Source organism: Saccoglossus kowalevskii, chromosome 7 (genome assembly GCF_978046115.1).
Source record: "Saccoglossus kowalevskii chromosome 7, keSacKowa6.1, whole genome shotgun sequence".
In the NCBI taxonomy this organism is placed as follows: domain Eukaryota; kingdom Metazoa; phylum Hemichordata; class Enteropneusta; family Harrimaniidae; genus Saccoglossus; species Saccoglossus kowalevskii.
This window is the reverse complement of record NC_140647.1, coordinates 19,827,403-19,842,649: the sequence shown is the minus strand read 5'-3', so window position 1 is coordinate 19,842,649 and position 15,247 is coordinate 19,827,403. Positions and strand designations below refer to the sequence as shown.

The 15,247-nt window shown below is 35.7% G+C and overlaps 1 protein-coding gene across 1 annotated transcript in view; it reads left to right on the top strand.

Moving 5' to 3' along the window:
• LOC102801547 (gamma-aminobutyric acid type B receptor subunit 2-like) overlaps nucleotides 1-15,247 on the top strand; it is a 43,510-nt gene that overhangs the window by 27,456 nt on the left and 807 nt on the right. The window contains exons 8-19 of the mRNA XM_085501693.1: nucleotides 891-951; nucleotides 1,487-1,567; nucleotides 1,863-2,013; nucleotides 3,558-3,690; nucleotides 4,764-4,871; nucleotides 5,199-5,321; nucleotides 5,906-6,019; nucleotides 6,688-6,912; nucleotides 11,093-11,257; nucleotides 12,471-12,615; nucleotides 12,707-12,821; nucleotides 14,004-14,347. Coding sequence (XP_085357819.1) covers nucleotides 891-951; nucleotides 1,487-1,567; nucleotides 1,863-2,013; nucleotides 3,558-3,690; nucleotides 4,764-4,871; nucleotides 5,199-5,321; nucleotides 5,906-6,019; nucleotides 6,688-6,912; nucleotides 11,093-11,257; nucleotides 12,471-12,615; nucleotides 12,707-12,821; nucleotides 14,004-14,347 — 1,765 coding nt within the window. The remainder of the gene's footprint in view (nucleotides 1-890; nucleotides 952-1,486; nucleotides 1,568-1,862; nucleotides 2,014-3,557; nucleotides 3,691-4,763; nucleotides 4,872-5,198; nucleotides 5,322-5,905; nucleotides 6,020-6,687; nucleotides 6,913-11,092; nucleotides 11,258-12,470; nucleotides 12,616-12,706; nucleotides 12,822-14,003; nucleotides 14,348-15,247) is intronic.

Sequence of the window (15,247 nt, the reverse complement as noted above, 5' to 3'; positions counted from 1 at the left end):
AATGCTTAACTCAACTGTAGTGATATGCAATGCTTAACTCAACTGTAGTGATATGCAATGCTTAACTCAACTGTCGTGATATACAATGCTTAACTCAACTGTCGTGATATGCAATGCTTAACTCAACTGTAGTGATATGCAATGCTTAACTCAACTGTAGTGATATGCAATGCTTAACTCAACTGTAGTGATATGCCATGCTTAACTCAACTGTCGTGATATGCAATGATTAACTCAACTGTCGTGATATGCAATGCTTAACTAAACTGTAGTGATATGCAATACTTAACTCAACTGTCGTGATATGCAATGCTCAATTCAACTGTCGTGATGTGCAATGCTTAACTCAACTGTAGTGATATGCAATGCTCAATTCAACTGTCGTGATATGCAATGCTTAACTCAACTGTCGTGATATTCAATGCTTAACTCAACTGTTGTGATATGTAATGCTTAACTCAACTGTTGTGATATACAATGCTTAACTCAACTGCAATTGATATCTAAAGTATCTTGTCATTCAATGCATCTCTCAACTTTCTTGATAATGCCCTGCTTTACTGTTCTGATTGCAATGGATATGGCGCACCTCGCTTATATTATTACAGTTCTAGTGTTGTACGTGTTCAGCTTCCAGATATGCGCCTTTCACTGTAATTTCAAAGTAGATGTTATAAAACAAAGAATAGTCTCTAGTGCTGATTTTCATTTGTAGATTATGTTACGTAAGATAATATTTATGTAACAGATACATGTTGATGGATTAACACATTCTATTTAACAAAATGTAAATGTATTTCGTATTAAGTTGCCTATTTCACTCATTTATTCATTCATTCAATCATACGTTATTTTGTTCGTGGCTGATTGTATTTAATTGTTAATTTCAGGGTCCAGTGAAATTCAAAGATGGCAATAGACTTGGTACAATTTTGTACAAACAGTTCCAAGGTATTATAGTAACTGTTTCTGTTTGTGGTTCACATTTAACATGTCATTAAATCAAGCAAATGTCATTTTAATTAATAAAAATGCGTGACTAAACAACTCAAAACAGTACATCCATAGCATCACAAAGTCATGTTTAAAATATAGGTATTTTCAAACATGCGTTATTTAACCATGGGAATAATATACATTACATAGGGAAACGGCTCTGAATTATCATGTTCCTATCAGTTCATGAAATTGGAGATATATTGAACTGGTTAGACATATACGAAATAATTTATGATCTTATCAGTGCAAATGTCTGGTCTATGTATCATGAAAACACAACTATGGGCCACGATATCATCTTGTTGTATCTACATATACTATCAACACTATTATTCATGTTTAAAAAAACACATTCGATGTTGGAGGGTATAGTTGTTTTAAAACTGTTTGGAAAAAATACGGTAGTCATGCAGTTATAACGGAAGTAACATATCAGCACTCTCTATTCGTTATACTCAATGTAGTTCCGGTTTTGTATCTCTCGAAGGTGCAAGAGAGAAGATAGTTGGTGAATTCTATGCTTACAGTGACATGTTTAACTTGAGTGCAGGGGACATAGTATGGGCCGGTAAGTAATGCATATAGACTATTCCAAATACTGCCGATACCACTAGCCTAGAGAGTGCGGATGTATAAGTTTACTTACAAATTATATTATAAACAGTTTCATGTCACCTGTATTTAACACTTATATTATTACACCAGTAATTATAACAGACAATTCCATATTGCAGCTACTAGAAACATTAATGTAGGCTTACCCAGTGCTCGTGACGTCGTCTGTGTTCACTATCGTATATATATTCACGTTAGAATTCAATAAGTCATGCATATTAATATTATATTCTTGTTTGTATCCATAGATGGTTCGCCACCCAGAGACCAGCCACTGATTTACCGTATACCACGGGGAATATCATTCGTTTTGTATATTGTAATGTGTTGTCTTAGTTACCTCGGTATCTTGCTGGCTCTATTGTTTTTATTTTTTAACATGAGATTTAGAAAACACAGGTAAATATAATTCGTGATTATTTCCTAGTTACACCCTAAACTTAAAATTTGCTGGAGTGTGTGCATATTATATTTTTTATAGAAGTGAATAACAACATTCATGACTAAAATATTGAATTAAATGCATGCTGACATGCGACGTGAATGTGAAGGAATAATTCAATCCTGTTAGTCGACCATGTGCTCTATATGCGTATCATTTCAGACAGACAGCCCACTTATACAGGCAGTATGTAATCATCGCGAATTGTTTTGTAACAGCAGCTGTAACGATCGATCAGACTGCATTTTGAACAAATACACAGACGGGCAAAAACTACTAGTAACAGCGTAAGATAGTGACAGTGAATATAAGCCACTGGGGGTGGAGATAAGAAACAACCTTGCAGACAGCGGAGTCGGTTTAATGAATAATGGATCAGAATAACTGATAAGCGTTTGATTGTATATAGGCTGTGCGTTATTAGTGTAAGAACAAATGCCAAGAATGTCGATAGTTTTTTTTTTGCATACAAAGACTTGCACGATCTCATTGTAAAATGGTATTAAACTAAAATCATACATACATACGTACATACATACAAAGCATACTGTGCTTACATTGCCATATTGTAAAACATACAGATTCAAATAATTTCAATCTTTTAATGAAAGATTTTGCCATCTGAACGCTTTTCCTCCTATTCAACAGTAGTTCACCAATGCCGCGATGGCCTCACGGAAATTGCAATGATCAAATGTCATATCGCACAAACAATACAGTATTTGCAAAACTTGTTATGCATGGTGTATGATTTATTTTTTCATGTTCTTCAATAACAATCGGTTTAAAGTATAAAGAAATTACAGTTACTTCTCAGTTATCTACATCGTATTCTGACTTGTTGTAATTAATTGGAAAACGACAGCCGCAGGTGTTGTTATACGTAGTCTATTAAGTGAATGCTCTCCATCTACGTTTGTGTGCAGCGCACATCTAGTATTATACCAACAATAATTCAATCATTATTGTCGTCGGATGTTTTCTTTGTACTCGTCATTCTGCTCTCAAGTTGATAGATTTCCCTTACAAATTGCGTGTCACCTGCATAACCTAAAGCCGTTAATTAAATCAGCGTCTAGTCACATTACATTTATACTACTATTACAGAAAAAGTCTCCTGAATGGTAATTCCATATCCATTCCGTTGAGGGCGTTATACTAAATTGGATTCGTTGCTTAGGTTCATATCATGTCATACGCTTTTATCGACATTCAAAGATAAAATAGACGAAATAAATGAAATTAAGAAAATGTCTTTATATTGAACATTTGGAGCTAATCCCCTCAAATTCATGTGTAGTTTCGTCCGTGATTTTCTTGTTACTTACAGAGCATCAAAGCAAGGCGAAATATAGATTGTCTTGTTTTATTTTTATTTTGTTGGATCCAGTACAATTCTCGAAACATTGAGCAACGAATTTGAGTAACAGCATGAAAATGTGGTAGTGCGTGTGCATTCAATGGCCACACTTGAATACTGTACTTCTGTTTGGATTTTCAGATATATAAAGATGTCGAGTCCATATATCAATAATCTTATTATAATCGGTGGAATATTTTGTTATGCGTCCATTTATGTTATTGGCCTTGACAATCACGAAATCGACGATTTGTCTTTTGAAATTGTTTGTTCAGTAAGTTTATTGTTCTTCTGTTATTTATTTCTTAATTATATTGCATCACTTTTAGATGCGTATACTCTTTCTTTTTATTTTTGTGACAAATATGCACATTTTAACAGTTATTGATTTCATGGCTAGACTTCAAGTTGCTTGACTGAAATTTCATGTTTTTCTATAGCGTTAATACGGTAAACCTAGAACAGTGACATTTGTGCAAAACTATGTCAAATTAGAACGACTAATACGTCTTTCTTAAAAGTCGACGAGGCGCTTCTATGACTTAGACGTTTCAAAGCGTCGATATTGTTTTAATCTGTAGTTGTTCATCAATAAAAATTATGTTTTGAAAGGTTTTACTCTATTCTACATGACGAACAACTACATAACCAAGGGCATTTGTCGATCCATATACTTCCACCCATATGCGTCATGCTGACGTCACAGAAGCGCCCCGTCAATGGAGAGCGTTGTTGTTGACTTGTTGTTCAAAGTTCGTATTGATTTTTTTGTCTGCAAATGGCCTACAGTATTGGCACTACCTTTCACTCGAGAATACAATCATGATTGGCACAGTTCAATTGAAAACGAACGATACTATAAAGTGGACGAGAATTTGAGCATTAGTCGTAACCTGAATTTATACTACGTGTCGATGCAAAGATACTGCTCAACAAAACATTATGTGTTTTATTATGTTGAAATTCTTAATCAATAACACAACTTGAACAAATGAATGACATTGTAATGTTTTCTTGAATGATGACCTCCAGAAAAGTACATTAATTATATCATATATTTTAATGTAGTATTAAAGCAGGGGGTCGTCACCGGCGCATGCGTCAGATGACCATAGCGTGTCATTGTTTACAAGCAAGCGTCTACCCATAAGCCTTTGCGTTTTAACGTGTGTTGTTATCGTCGCTTGGGACTCAATTCCCGCGCGTGCGCAGGTGACGACCCTCCCGCTTTAACTTGCGTCTGTCATCAATTTGTATATATTTTGGGTGTGCTTTGTTATTTCTTTATTTCAAATAATGACAAATAACAGTTACGTCTGTTCTGCAATTATTTATTTGTCTTCTTAGGCTCGAGCTTGGCTCCTAGCAATTGGGTTCACGCTTTCATTTGGAGCAATGTTTAGCAAAACATGGAGAGTACACAGTATATTCACTAATATAAAGATGAAGAAAAAGGTATTCATATCCGGATCTATTGTTGATATTCTGCCAAAATATAATAAGTTCGAATGAATCTCGCCACCCAAACGAATGGATGTTTATAATTATAAACATCCACAGTCAGTGTAAATTGAGAATGGAATGCATCACTATTGTAGTCATAACTATGATACGAATGTATTAGTAATAAAATGTCGAGTACAATAATGAATTTAACACAGTGGTGGTATGAGAATTGCATTGATTTTATAATTAATAACACCCAGATACATTCCACAAGTACTTGTAACATCGCTTTCGTGGTATCGTATACTTATTTTGCGATTTGTGAATTGTTTCCAGGTTATACGTGACCATAGGCTGTTTACTATTGTAGGAATTCTTTTATTAGTAGACGTTGTTATACTAATATCGTGGGATATTAAAGATCCACTAAGACGAAAACTTATCGAGGCACCAGAGGAGGTAAAAAAAACAGTTTATCAGTTTACTGTGTATGCTCCAGAATGACACAACTGGTCGCCGACGTCTCGAGAGCGAGATAGCGACGAGACTTGTTCGTTTTTGCCCCACAAATTGTGTTCAATTCTCACCCGTCATCGCCCCGTTATTGCATCTGTTGCTCCACTGATCTACATAACCATGGTATTTTAGAACATTGAATGCGATGACGGGAGAGATTGGAACGGAGATTGGGGCAAAATAAGTCTCGTGGTTCTCCCGCCTTCCACGACACCTATGCATCCATTTGCGTCTAGGTAGAGCAAGTAACCTAAAGTATTAGCGGACGAGATATTTACCAGCAAGATAAAATTAAGCAACGTGTTGAATCTACTTTGCCATAATGATATAATATTCTCAAACGTAAAAATGTGCACAGTTTACCGGCATGAAAGATTCAAACAAAACATCTATTATATATTGAGTAGACACGTGAGTTGCAATAAATGCTATCCATGTATTCATACTATCCATAAGTGCATGATTTATTTGTTTGTAAAGAAGCTTCATTCATGTGATTTACATTTAATGGATTGTATATATTACAGCCAGACCCAGGAGGAAATGCTGACGTCACTATTATCCCTATTATGCAGCAGTGTCAGAGTGTTCAGATGACGATATGGCTGGCAGCTATTTATGTCTATAAAGGGGTGCTTATGGTAAGAATATAGTATGAGAAATTTGTTAAATTATTTATCTTAAAGAAGGTCGGGAAATATGCAAACTACATTGGTTTGTTTTAATAGCTGCAATTTATGATTGGATGAAAGAGTACTCGTGTGCATTGCAGTAAAATAAATATCATTCCTCGAGAAACATTAATCCTAAATTGTCGTTATCGGTGTTATAGTCATAATTTTATAAAATATTACTTATGACAAGGTGATTTTCTATTGTCAGTAATGTGTCAATTTTTGTAAAACCGCACATTTTGTGTCCATTTTCTCCACACAAAAAAACGCGAAATGGGCATTGTACGCCATGTGATTAGTTTATCTAGTATCCGGTGACTAAGAATGAGACCCTTTCTCAAAATGCAAGTTATTTTGTATATTGGATATTTGTGTGAACACCAGGAAGATTTTCAATAAACAGTCAGCTGCATGTCAGGATTATTGCATTATTAGGACATATCTGAGGAAATTTTGATGTAAAATACGTTCTGCCAATGTGACCCTAGCTCTTTAAATAACCAAAGTACAAAGGAATGAAATCGCATGGTTTAAACAAAACTTGGATCATCATGTATCATAATGGGCCACAAAGCTACACAGTGAGGGGCGGCAAAGTGAAGTCACAACTGTTAACATATTCTGTATTTTATTAGGTGTTTGGATGTTTTCTCGCCTGGGAGACTCGCCACGTTAGTATACCTGCATTAAACGATAGTAAATACATCGGTATGAGCGTCTATAACATAGTCGTGGCTTGTATGATTGGTGCTGCTTTGTCTTTCATTATACAAGACGATACCAACGCTGCTTTCGGAATTATCTCTGTGTTTATTCTCTTCTGTACAACGCTAACATTGTGTCTAGTGTTTGTGCCAAAGGTTAGTAAAGATAATTGTTCTGTGAATTGCCAGTGTATCCGTGCTACTGAATGCAGGGCCAAGGGAAATACGATTAAAATATATTATGCTCTTATTTAAACACAAACTGAATACGCCCGTGTTCACCCAAACTGCTGTGCTAGTTATAGCAATGTCTCTCTTGTATTTATGTCCGCTGTTGTAAAATGGCATACTAGATAATGATATTGAGAAATCAAACATATTGCTGAAGGGAAGAAACTTTATTCTGTAAACAAATGTAACTACGTCGGTTTAGTTATCAGTCTAAAAGAAAAGGCCTCAATGCACCCCGCCCCCGAAAGATGGTAATAGTACCCAAATCGAATTGATCTGAAAATACCTATCACTAACGCCACATGAATACAAACACAAAAATTACTGCATCAAAATTGCCCAATAATTATATAAAGCTTGAAGCATAGTGGACGGAATATATCAGCAATGACAAGGAGACAAATCGTAACGCAAATAATAAATTACGAACTTACAGGCTGTTTTAAAAAAGGATATTCATATTGATCAGTATTTAATCGACTTGAAAAAAATATTGATCTTCGTGAATCTCTCACCAGATTCCGATAAAAGTAACCAATCATTGAAATTATAACGTTATCGCCATTCTAATGTACCTGCCCTTAAGCGAATCTGTGAAAACTATGACGATGTGCAACAATTTGTAATGAACTGTACTCTATATCAAATGCGGAAGAAAACATATTCTCAAATGCTGAAAAAAAAAAAAAAATAAAATGTGTATACCTGGTGGGTAACTATGACATGCCAGTGCCTCTCGCACAATTCATATTTTCAAGTACTCAACATAGATAAGAACATACACCTTTCTTTGAGCTTTTATATTTTTACATTTCGTAACCCATTCCGAGGGATATTATGTAGTAATAAAAGTAGTTATATAATTATTGTAAACGCGATGCCGTCGTTGTTAGTACTAATGCTACAAAGATCTCCCTTTAAATGCAACTTTAATAGTGAACACGTTTTCCTATGAAATTATACATAATCATCAATATAAATACCTCGGAAATAGAGATGTAATAGTTATATCCATATAATACATGGGATGCCCAATTATGTGGCCAATTATAACGAGAACTTCAGATTTAAATTAATAATCGTTGATGTCACTCAATAATAATGAGATACAGTATGAATTTTCATGAATTTGCCACTCAAACCATGATATAAACATCCGATGTGTAGGCCACAACTAGCCAGTGCAAGTCAGAAAGGTCGGTGTAGGATTGTGCATTAAACTGTTGCTGTCACTATACCGTGATATACCAAGTTGATATACGAAAAACGTATGCCGTCGTTACTGAGATTATTCGTTCGGGTAACTATGAATACATAAAATAATTTACTCGTAGTGTCCAACCAGGTCCAATTACAAGAGAAACAATACGGAAGACAACACTACATTTAGCTGTTTTGGGTTCGTTAAAATGTCGATTTACATAAAAATGTAGATGTAAACAACATTAACCGATGCATTCCTCGGTACTGTCTTTACAACGCATATGTTCGCGAGTGTCAATTCCGCCAGCAGAGGGTGGTTGGCGATTATATTTATACACGAAATCAACTAAATTCGCAAAAACATGAGATATGGTCCAACATTTCTTGGAATGACAGTCATTCCAATAATAATAATAGCACCTATTCAAATAAAGTGTTGATTTTTTGTACCACATAATATTATTATTTAGACAATTACTACAATCGCAGGCATTGACTTAACAATTTGAGCGGCCGGGGGTCCGTTTTCTGTTATTTTCACGGTGGTTATGGAAAGTGCGAAGACTTATTATAATAGATAGAATACTAGTAAATGGAAATGGGAAATCTAGTATGAATTACCAAGTAAATTGAATACATTTTATGTGTATTTGCACAATGCATGTCATATTATAAACCATAGATCCTCAAAACAGGTCTCTGGATAAACCGGTCTTTGAAAGACGCATTTAAATTCTGGACCTAGGATCCCGGATTTAACTTACAGCCCAGCTTGTGGCTTCATTAACTCGTTGGTGCCCCGTATAACACTTCCAGAAGTGGAGTAAACCAGCTGGAAAAAGTAAAACTTCTATGTGAATACATACACATCATTGACAAGCAGACATCTTTGTCGGGTCTCTTTTACAATATTAGTGGAAACAAGCCTCCCTGCACAGTTGACAGAGTAAATTCTAATAATAATTAGATATCGAATGAATTTAGCCAGGTTAACTGACGTTGAATACACCTTTACTCGTCGCCAGACGACAGTCAAACATTTCAGCAGCATTATATGGAAAACAAAATGTGACAACTGTGAACAACAACTAGTACGAAGACAATGAGAAATACATTTGTTTGAATAAGATAAAAATAAAATAAACATGTCGTTTGTGTTTCCAGTAATCTACTAACCGCGCAGCAGACGGAAGTTCTCAGACGATCACAAATGCACAAAGAAGTGCAAAAACAAACTTGAGCAAAAATATATTTTCAAAAATTTCATAAGAGAGTGATTCATGTAAATACTAAAGTGTATTTTGTTTAAAAATAGAGAGTAAATGAAAGGCTTGAAGAAAAAAGCCAAATCACAGCTAGCAAGCATGACAAAGATGTCGTCAGGCCCCAGCGCCCGACACACGACACACAGATTACCGTCTGTGAAATGGGAGTTAAACCAACGAACCAGTAAACAAGCAGACTTGTCAGGTAAAATATCACAAACAAGGTGTTTTCTGGCTCCAAATATCAAGTTAACTACCAACTAGAAACAGAGCAGTTCATGACACTCAAATTGTAATCGAGAGCTAATAGACGACGCTGTCAACAGAGATGGTGTTCAGCATCGGTGAGGTCATCGGTGTCTTACGCAACGAAATGCATTCTGGTCCACGCCGTTTATTGCTGTTTTGAAAAATGCGTGGATACTAATTTTACAAAACGAAACCAGAAGTCATCAAAACCCCATAGAAATCTGAAAAATATAATATATTGGACTAATGATTAATGTAGGTTTCGAACAACTACATATTATACGCAAAATCTCCTACTCGCGGCTCGGTCACTTCAGTTACAACGGTGCATTTGTGATATATTTTAATCCTGGATTTTAATACGTTCGTGTTTCTCCCAACCTTCAAATTCAATCTTTATTAAAATAGTTGCGTCACGGAATTGGCTAAAATGGTTCAACATACTATTATATTGATGATTTTGCCAAATGAGACCATTTTACCTAATCGCCTAACACCACGTCCTCTCGACCACTGGGCAACCCCAAAAAGTAGGCTGGGTGCCGTACGCGAGCGTCAGTTCGACTGGCGGCCAACTGATGTGACCATATGTCAGTTCACTTCCCAATCCAATGTCTCGGGTGTGGACTTTTTCACATTAAACTTCGTATTTTCATGACTATTTCATCATGTCAATCACTATAAACGCATTACTTCATCTTCCATTAAAAACGGTTTATATTCGAGTCATAATGCAGTAAAATGTCAGTGTTTTCTGTGTACATTCTCATATGATGAGGGGGTCAAGGGTTATTTTCGTTCAACGTAATTGCAATATTTTTTTGTTCGTACAACGTAAATAAAAAAAAAATTCTCTAATTCTGTAATCACAGGCTAGACGTACAACGTAATCAATCAAATATTGTTTTCGTACACTGTAAAAATGTGTCATTTTTCTCGTACGTACAAAAATTCACATCCAAATAAAAAAATCGTAAAGAATAATCCAGGGAAATTACATTTTAGAAACTGTAAAAACGACTAGATGACACAATTCACTACAAAATTGAATGTCAAGACGTAAAAGGCCCTCTAGCCGAATGAAGAGCATAACGAGGGTAATATGCGCATGCGTCTCTTCACACGGCGCAGCAATGGCGGAGAATTTGAGTCGGAGAGCTCTTCGGACCATTCAATGTTCCATTTGTTAACACTATAAACTGTAAAAACGTCTTTTTTTTCTTCGTAAATTGTGAAAAGCCCTTTTTATTTCCCGTAAAACCGTACCAGCTACCCCCCTTGCATCCCCTCTATGATCATAGTCGATGGTTCTGATAACAGTAAATACGACAACACAAACGCAATTAGAAAATACAGCCGACTAACATTTTCATTCTACAATTCTCCAGCTTTTAGAATTAAAAAGAGACCCTACTGGCGATGACCGGAAATTTCGATGTACGTCTACCAGAGGAAGTTTCAAAATTCCTTCCGGAAGCTGTGGAAATGACGTGTCTTCCAGACTTCGATATCTACGAGTGGAGAATGTCAAACTTAGGAAAGCACTAGGTGACGTAAGTGAGAGTTGTAATATAAGGAGTGGGCGATTGCATCCATTGGGTTGTCTAGGCAACAATCATAAATAACGCTTTGTAAATGATAGAATCATGTATGTATATAAATTCTGTGTGATAAAATGGGATCTGTACATATGGCTCGTTTCCCATATAACCACCATGACTGAAAGGAGGTGAAGTGAGCAAGCGACGATGATCCCGCGAGAATTCGCTGTTATTTTGCTAGTGTCCCTTGCTTACTCGCAAAACGTGTATTTACGTGCGTTTTGCATTTTCGCCCTTTGCTGTTAATCTTTCCAAGCGTCTACTGTGTTCAGTGACGCTGTTGGTTAGAAATACGTTCGGTTGAGATTGTTCAAGTTACGGACATCGAGTTACGAGCATCGAGTTACAAAAATGACCACGCCCATATTTTAGAAACTACGCTCACTTTTCCCGAGACCTCGGCCAAATTGTAACTCGGTGTTCAAATAACAGGTAACAGAACTTCGAGTTACGGGCAACATACATTTTTTGTTTTGTTTAACGTCTACATTTAGTAACTCGAACTTTCATTAACAGTTGTTTTTGTAACTCGATGCTCGTAACTCGATGTTCGTAACTCCAAAAATTCACCTTCTCCGTTTGGTTAACACGATATCATCATTTTCCTTCTCCGAGTACACGAGCACGCCGCCAACGACAATAATCAGTCGATGCCTGGAGAATGTTTCATCACATACCACCATAAGTGACATACTTTTATTTTATAAAGCATTGGTATGACTGTTAACTAATTTATTTTAGCTGGAATTTATTTTCGCTGAATGGACTTTTTTGGTTATTTGTATGGAATTAATTTTCACTGATTTTTGAAGAATGGAAAGTAAAATATATAAAAAAAAGTATATTCGCTGGATTTTATTTTCACTGAATCATTTCTTCAGCGAAAATAGTGAAAATTAATTCCAAGCGAAAATAAAGTATTCTACAGTATTTGTGAATTTCTTTTTTATTCGAAAAAACAATAAAACTTGTAAGCAAGTCTGTCTCTGTCGCTAAAGTCGATATATCTGTGCAATTTATAATTAAGTTTGTGTGGTTTTATTATTTAACAACTGCGATGCAATCCATGTGGCAGGTTGCCAATGAAGTCATGCTATGCAGTATTGAGCGCAGCGACAGTGCCGACCTTCAATGTGTTAACAATACTTCATATTTTCAATTACAGAAAGATCGAGAAGTAAGTAAATTATTAGAAAAACTCGGTTTGAAACCTCCGAATAATTACGAGCCATCGCATAGTTACGCTATGCCGGAAACAACAGTTTCGTTGCTGGGTAGCGATCTTAGTAAAGACCAGCGCCCTCTATCAGGTATGTATCCATATAGTTTGAATCAAAGTATGAAATCACTTAATAATAGTGTCTACGTTCAGACTAACTGTCAAGTTGATTACGTCACCAGATTCCGTGTCACTTGATGACGTTCGAGATAAGAACACATGGTCTGACGTCACTAGTCATGTATACGTCAATCCGCTTGAATCCAACCACAGTGAATATTATGAAATGACACAAATGTAAGTATCGTCATATTTGTATTGTGACATCAACAACTACGGCATCATGTCGCATTACTGTATGATTCTTTCCCATACATACGTCTGTCTCCATCCTGCCCATTTAAGACTATTGAAGGTACATTATTTTAGATGAAGTCAACGCAAGGTAAGGTCCTACACACTTGGTTTGGAATATTAAAAAAAAGGAAATGTGAAAATATTACTTCTGAAGAGTGCACTTGCACATGTTGTAAGGAAGAAGATGAAACCCTGGAGCATTTTGTCCTTTGTTGCAAATGTTGTACAAAGAGACAAGCCTAATGAGGGGGATCAAATATATCTTACTGGATAGCGGAAAAACTACAGTACACACTACTATAATGATGACATTTAAGCGTTTGACAAATTCGTCAAACAATTTCTTATCAGTGTTATGGAGTGCAGACATACCGCAAACAGTTTATTTTAGATGAAGTCAACGCAAGGTAAGGTCCTACACACTTGGTTTGGAATATTAAAAAAAAAGGAAATGTGAAAATATTACTTCTGAAGAGTGCACTTGCACATGTTGTAAGGAAGAAGATGAAACCCTGGAGCATTTTGTCCTTTGCTGCAAATGTTGTACAAAGAGACAAGCCTAATGAGGGGGATCAAATATATCTTACTGGATAGCGAAAAAACTACAGTACACACTACTATAATGATGACATTTAAGCGTTTGACAAATTCGTCAAACAATTTCTTATCAGTGTCATGGAGTGCAGACATACCGCAAACAGTTTCTTTTATTTATTTTTTTACTCTAATTATAACATTTGATCCATTTTTTGTTATAATTTTGTACTGTTGAGTGGTCATTCGTCTGTTTATTCAACCGTTTGAATGCTACAATTATTTGTGACAAAAACATTTCCACATTTTTCAATAATTTCTTCGTTAATTTCCGAATAGACCAAATGGATAGATGATGTGATAGATGACTCGCGTTGAATGTGACCTTCATATGGTTATCAGACAGGTTGTCTCATCTACTGTAACTTAGATGCAATATACACAGGACACAGAACCGTTTTATAAATTAGTGTTAGCTTTTCCTTCAATTATATTTAAAGGGTTACGTACTACACACCATTAACATCACAGTGTTGTGGACTTTTATTTTTAAAATAATTACATGTATATGAACATTACATTTTTCAGACAAATACATGCAGCACAATCCCCCGTCGATGAATCTAACTCACAACCAGAAAAGAAGCGAACCAGTGGTAAAATGGCAAGAGTTGAATTCGGCGCAGTATACGTTGATGGGCAGCCTCCGTCTTTCCCAAATAAACAGCCCAAGTCGAGACAAGAATCGAACCACGCCATTAGAAATGAAAGAGCTTCCGAGGGTGATGATGTTAATATTATCTATGAGAATGCGAGCAGTAGGTTGCTAGGCGACCACCATGGCGGTAGCGACTACTCCTGTGCCTTGATGTTAACAATACAAGAAACTCCCATTTTATCTGATTCATCGGATAGTTTAGATGATATTCCAGGTATGTCAACACAATACAGCCATTTTCAAATACGCATTTATCTTATTTATCTATTCTTTTATTCATTCATTTATTTTACTTGGCGAAGTAATTATCATCGGAATTCATCACACTCACAAATGCAAGGAAATAAATTACAGATATCTCATAACAAAATAAAAGTAGTTTACAGGGGTATATTTTTACGAATAAAATTGCACAGGCTAGCTTTACAACTATTAGAAGTCCTCTTCAAATCAAATGTCAAAGAATTCCACAGTTTTACAGAATGGTAACTAAATGTTCGCTGCCCTATATTGAAATTTGCTTCGGGAACATAGCAATCGCCTTGGTTAATGAAAGAATTGTAAACAGGTACATCACAATTCATACAAGTGTAAGACAAGCAGTGAAATAGAATAGTTTCATCAAGTGTAGAATAGAAACTGTATATCCACGAGAAATCAAAAGTCCATCAACAAAATAGATAAAATGATATTGTTGGCAACTTATGGGCGCTGGGCACCAACATGTATTTAGTTTTAATGACATTTATACACATAAAATTAGTAATAACCCAGTCCGTAATCGTTACTATTTATTTATTTCGGTCACAGTACACCAACGTATTTGTCTTTTAACACACACCTGCATACTCAGCTATGGGAAACCAGTTGACAGAACAAAGACAATAAAAACAAGTGTTTTCAAATTGGATTGTACGTAGTAGAACAAAATAATTAATCGAAAATTAAATTCGTCCTCCGCTAATTTGGAAGTTTAGCAAATTTGACACACTTTATTTGTTCTTAGAAATCTTTCCATTCGTCACATTTCATTTGCGGTGTTATGAGCCGAGATCCTAAATCTAAATAGTCTAGTAATTTTTCTTCTGTTAAAACAGGCATTGTTTTGAGATCA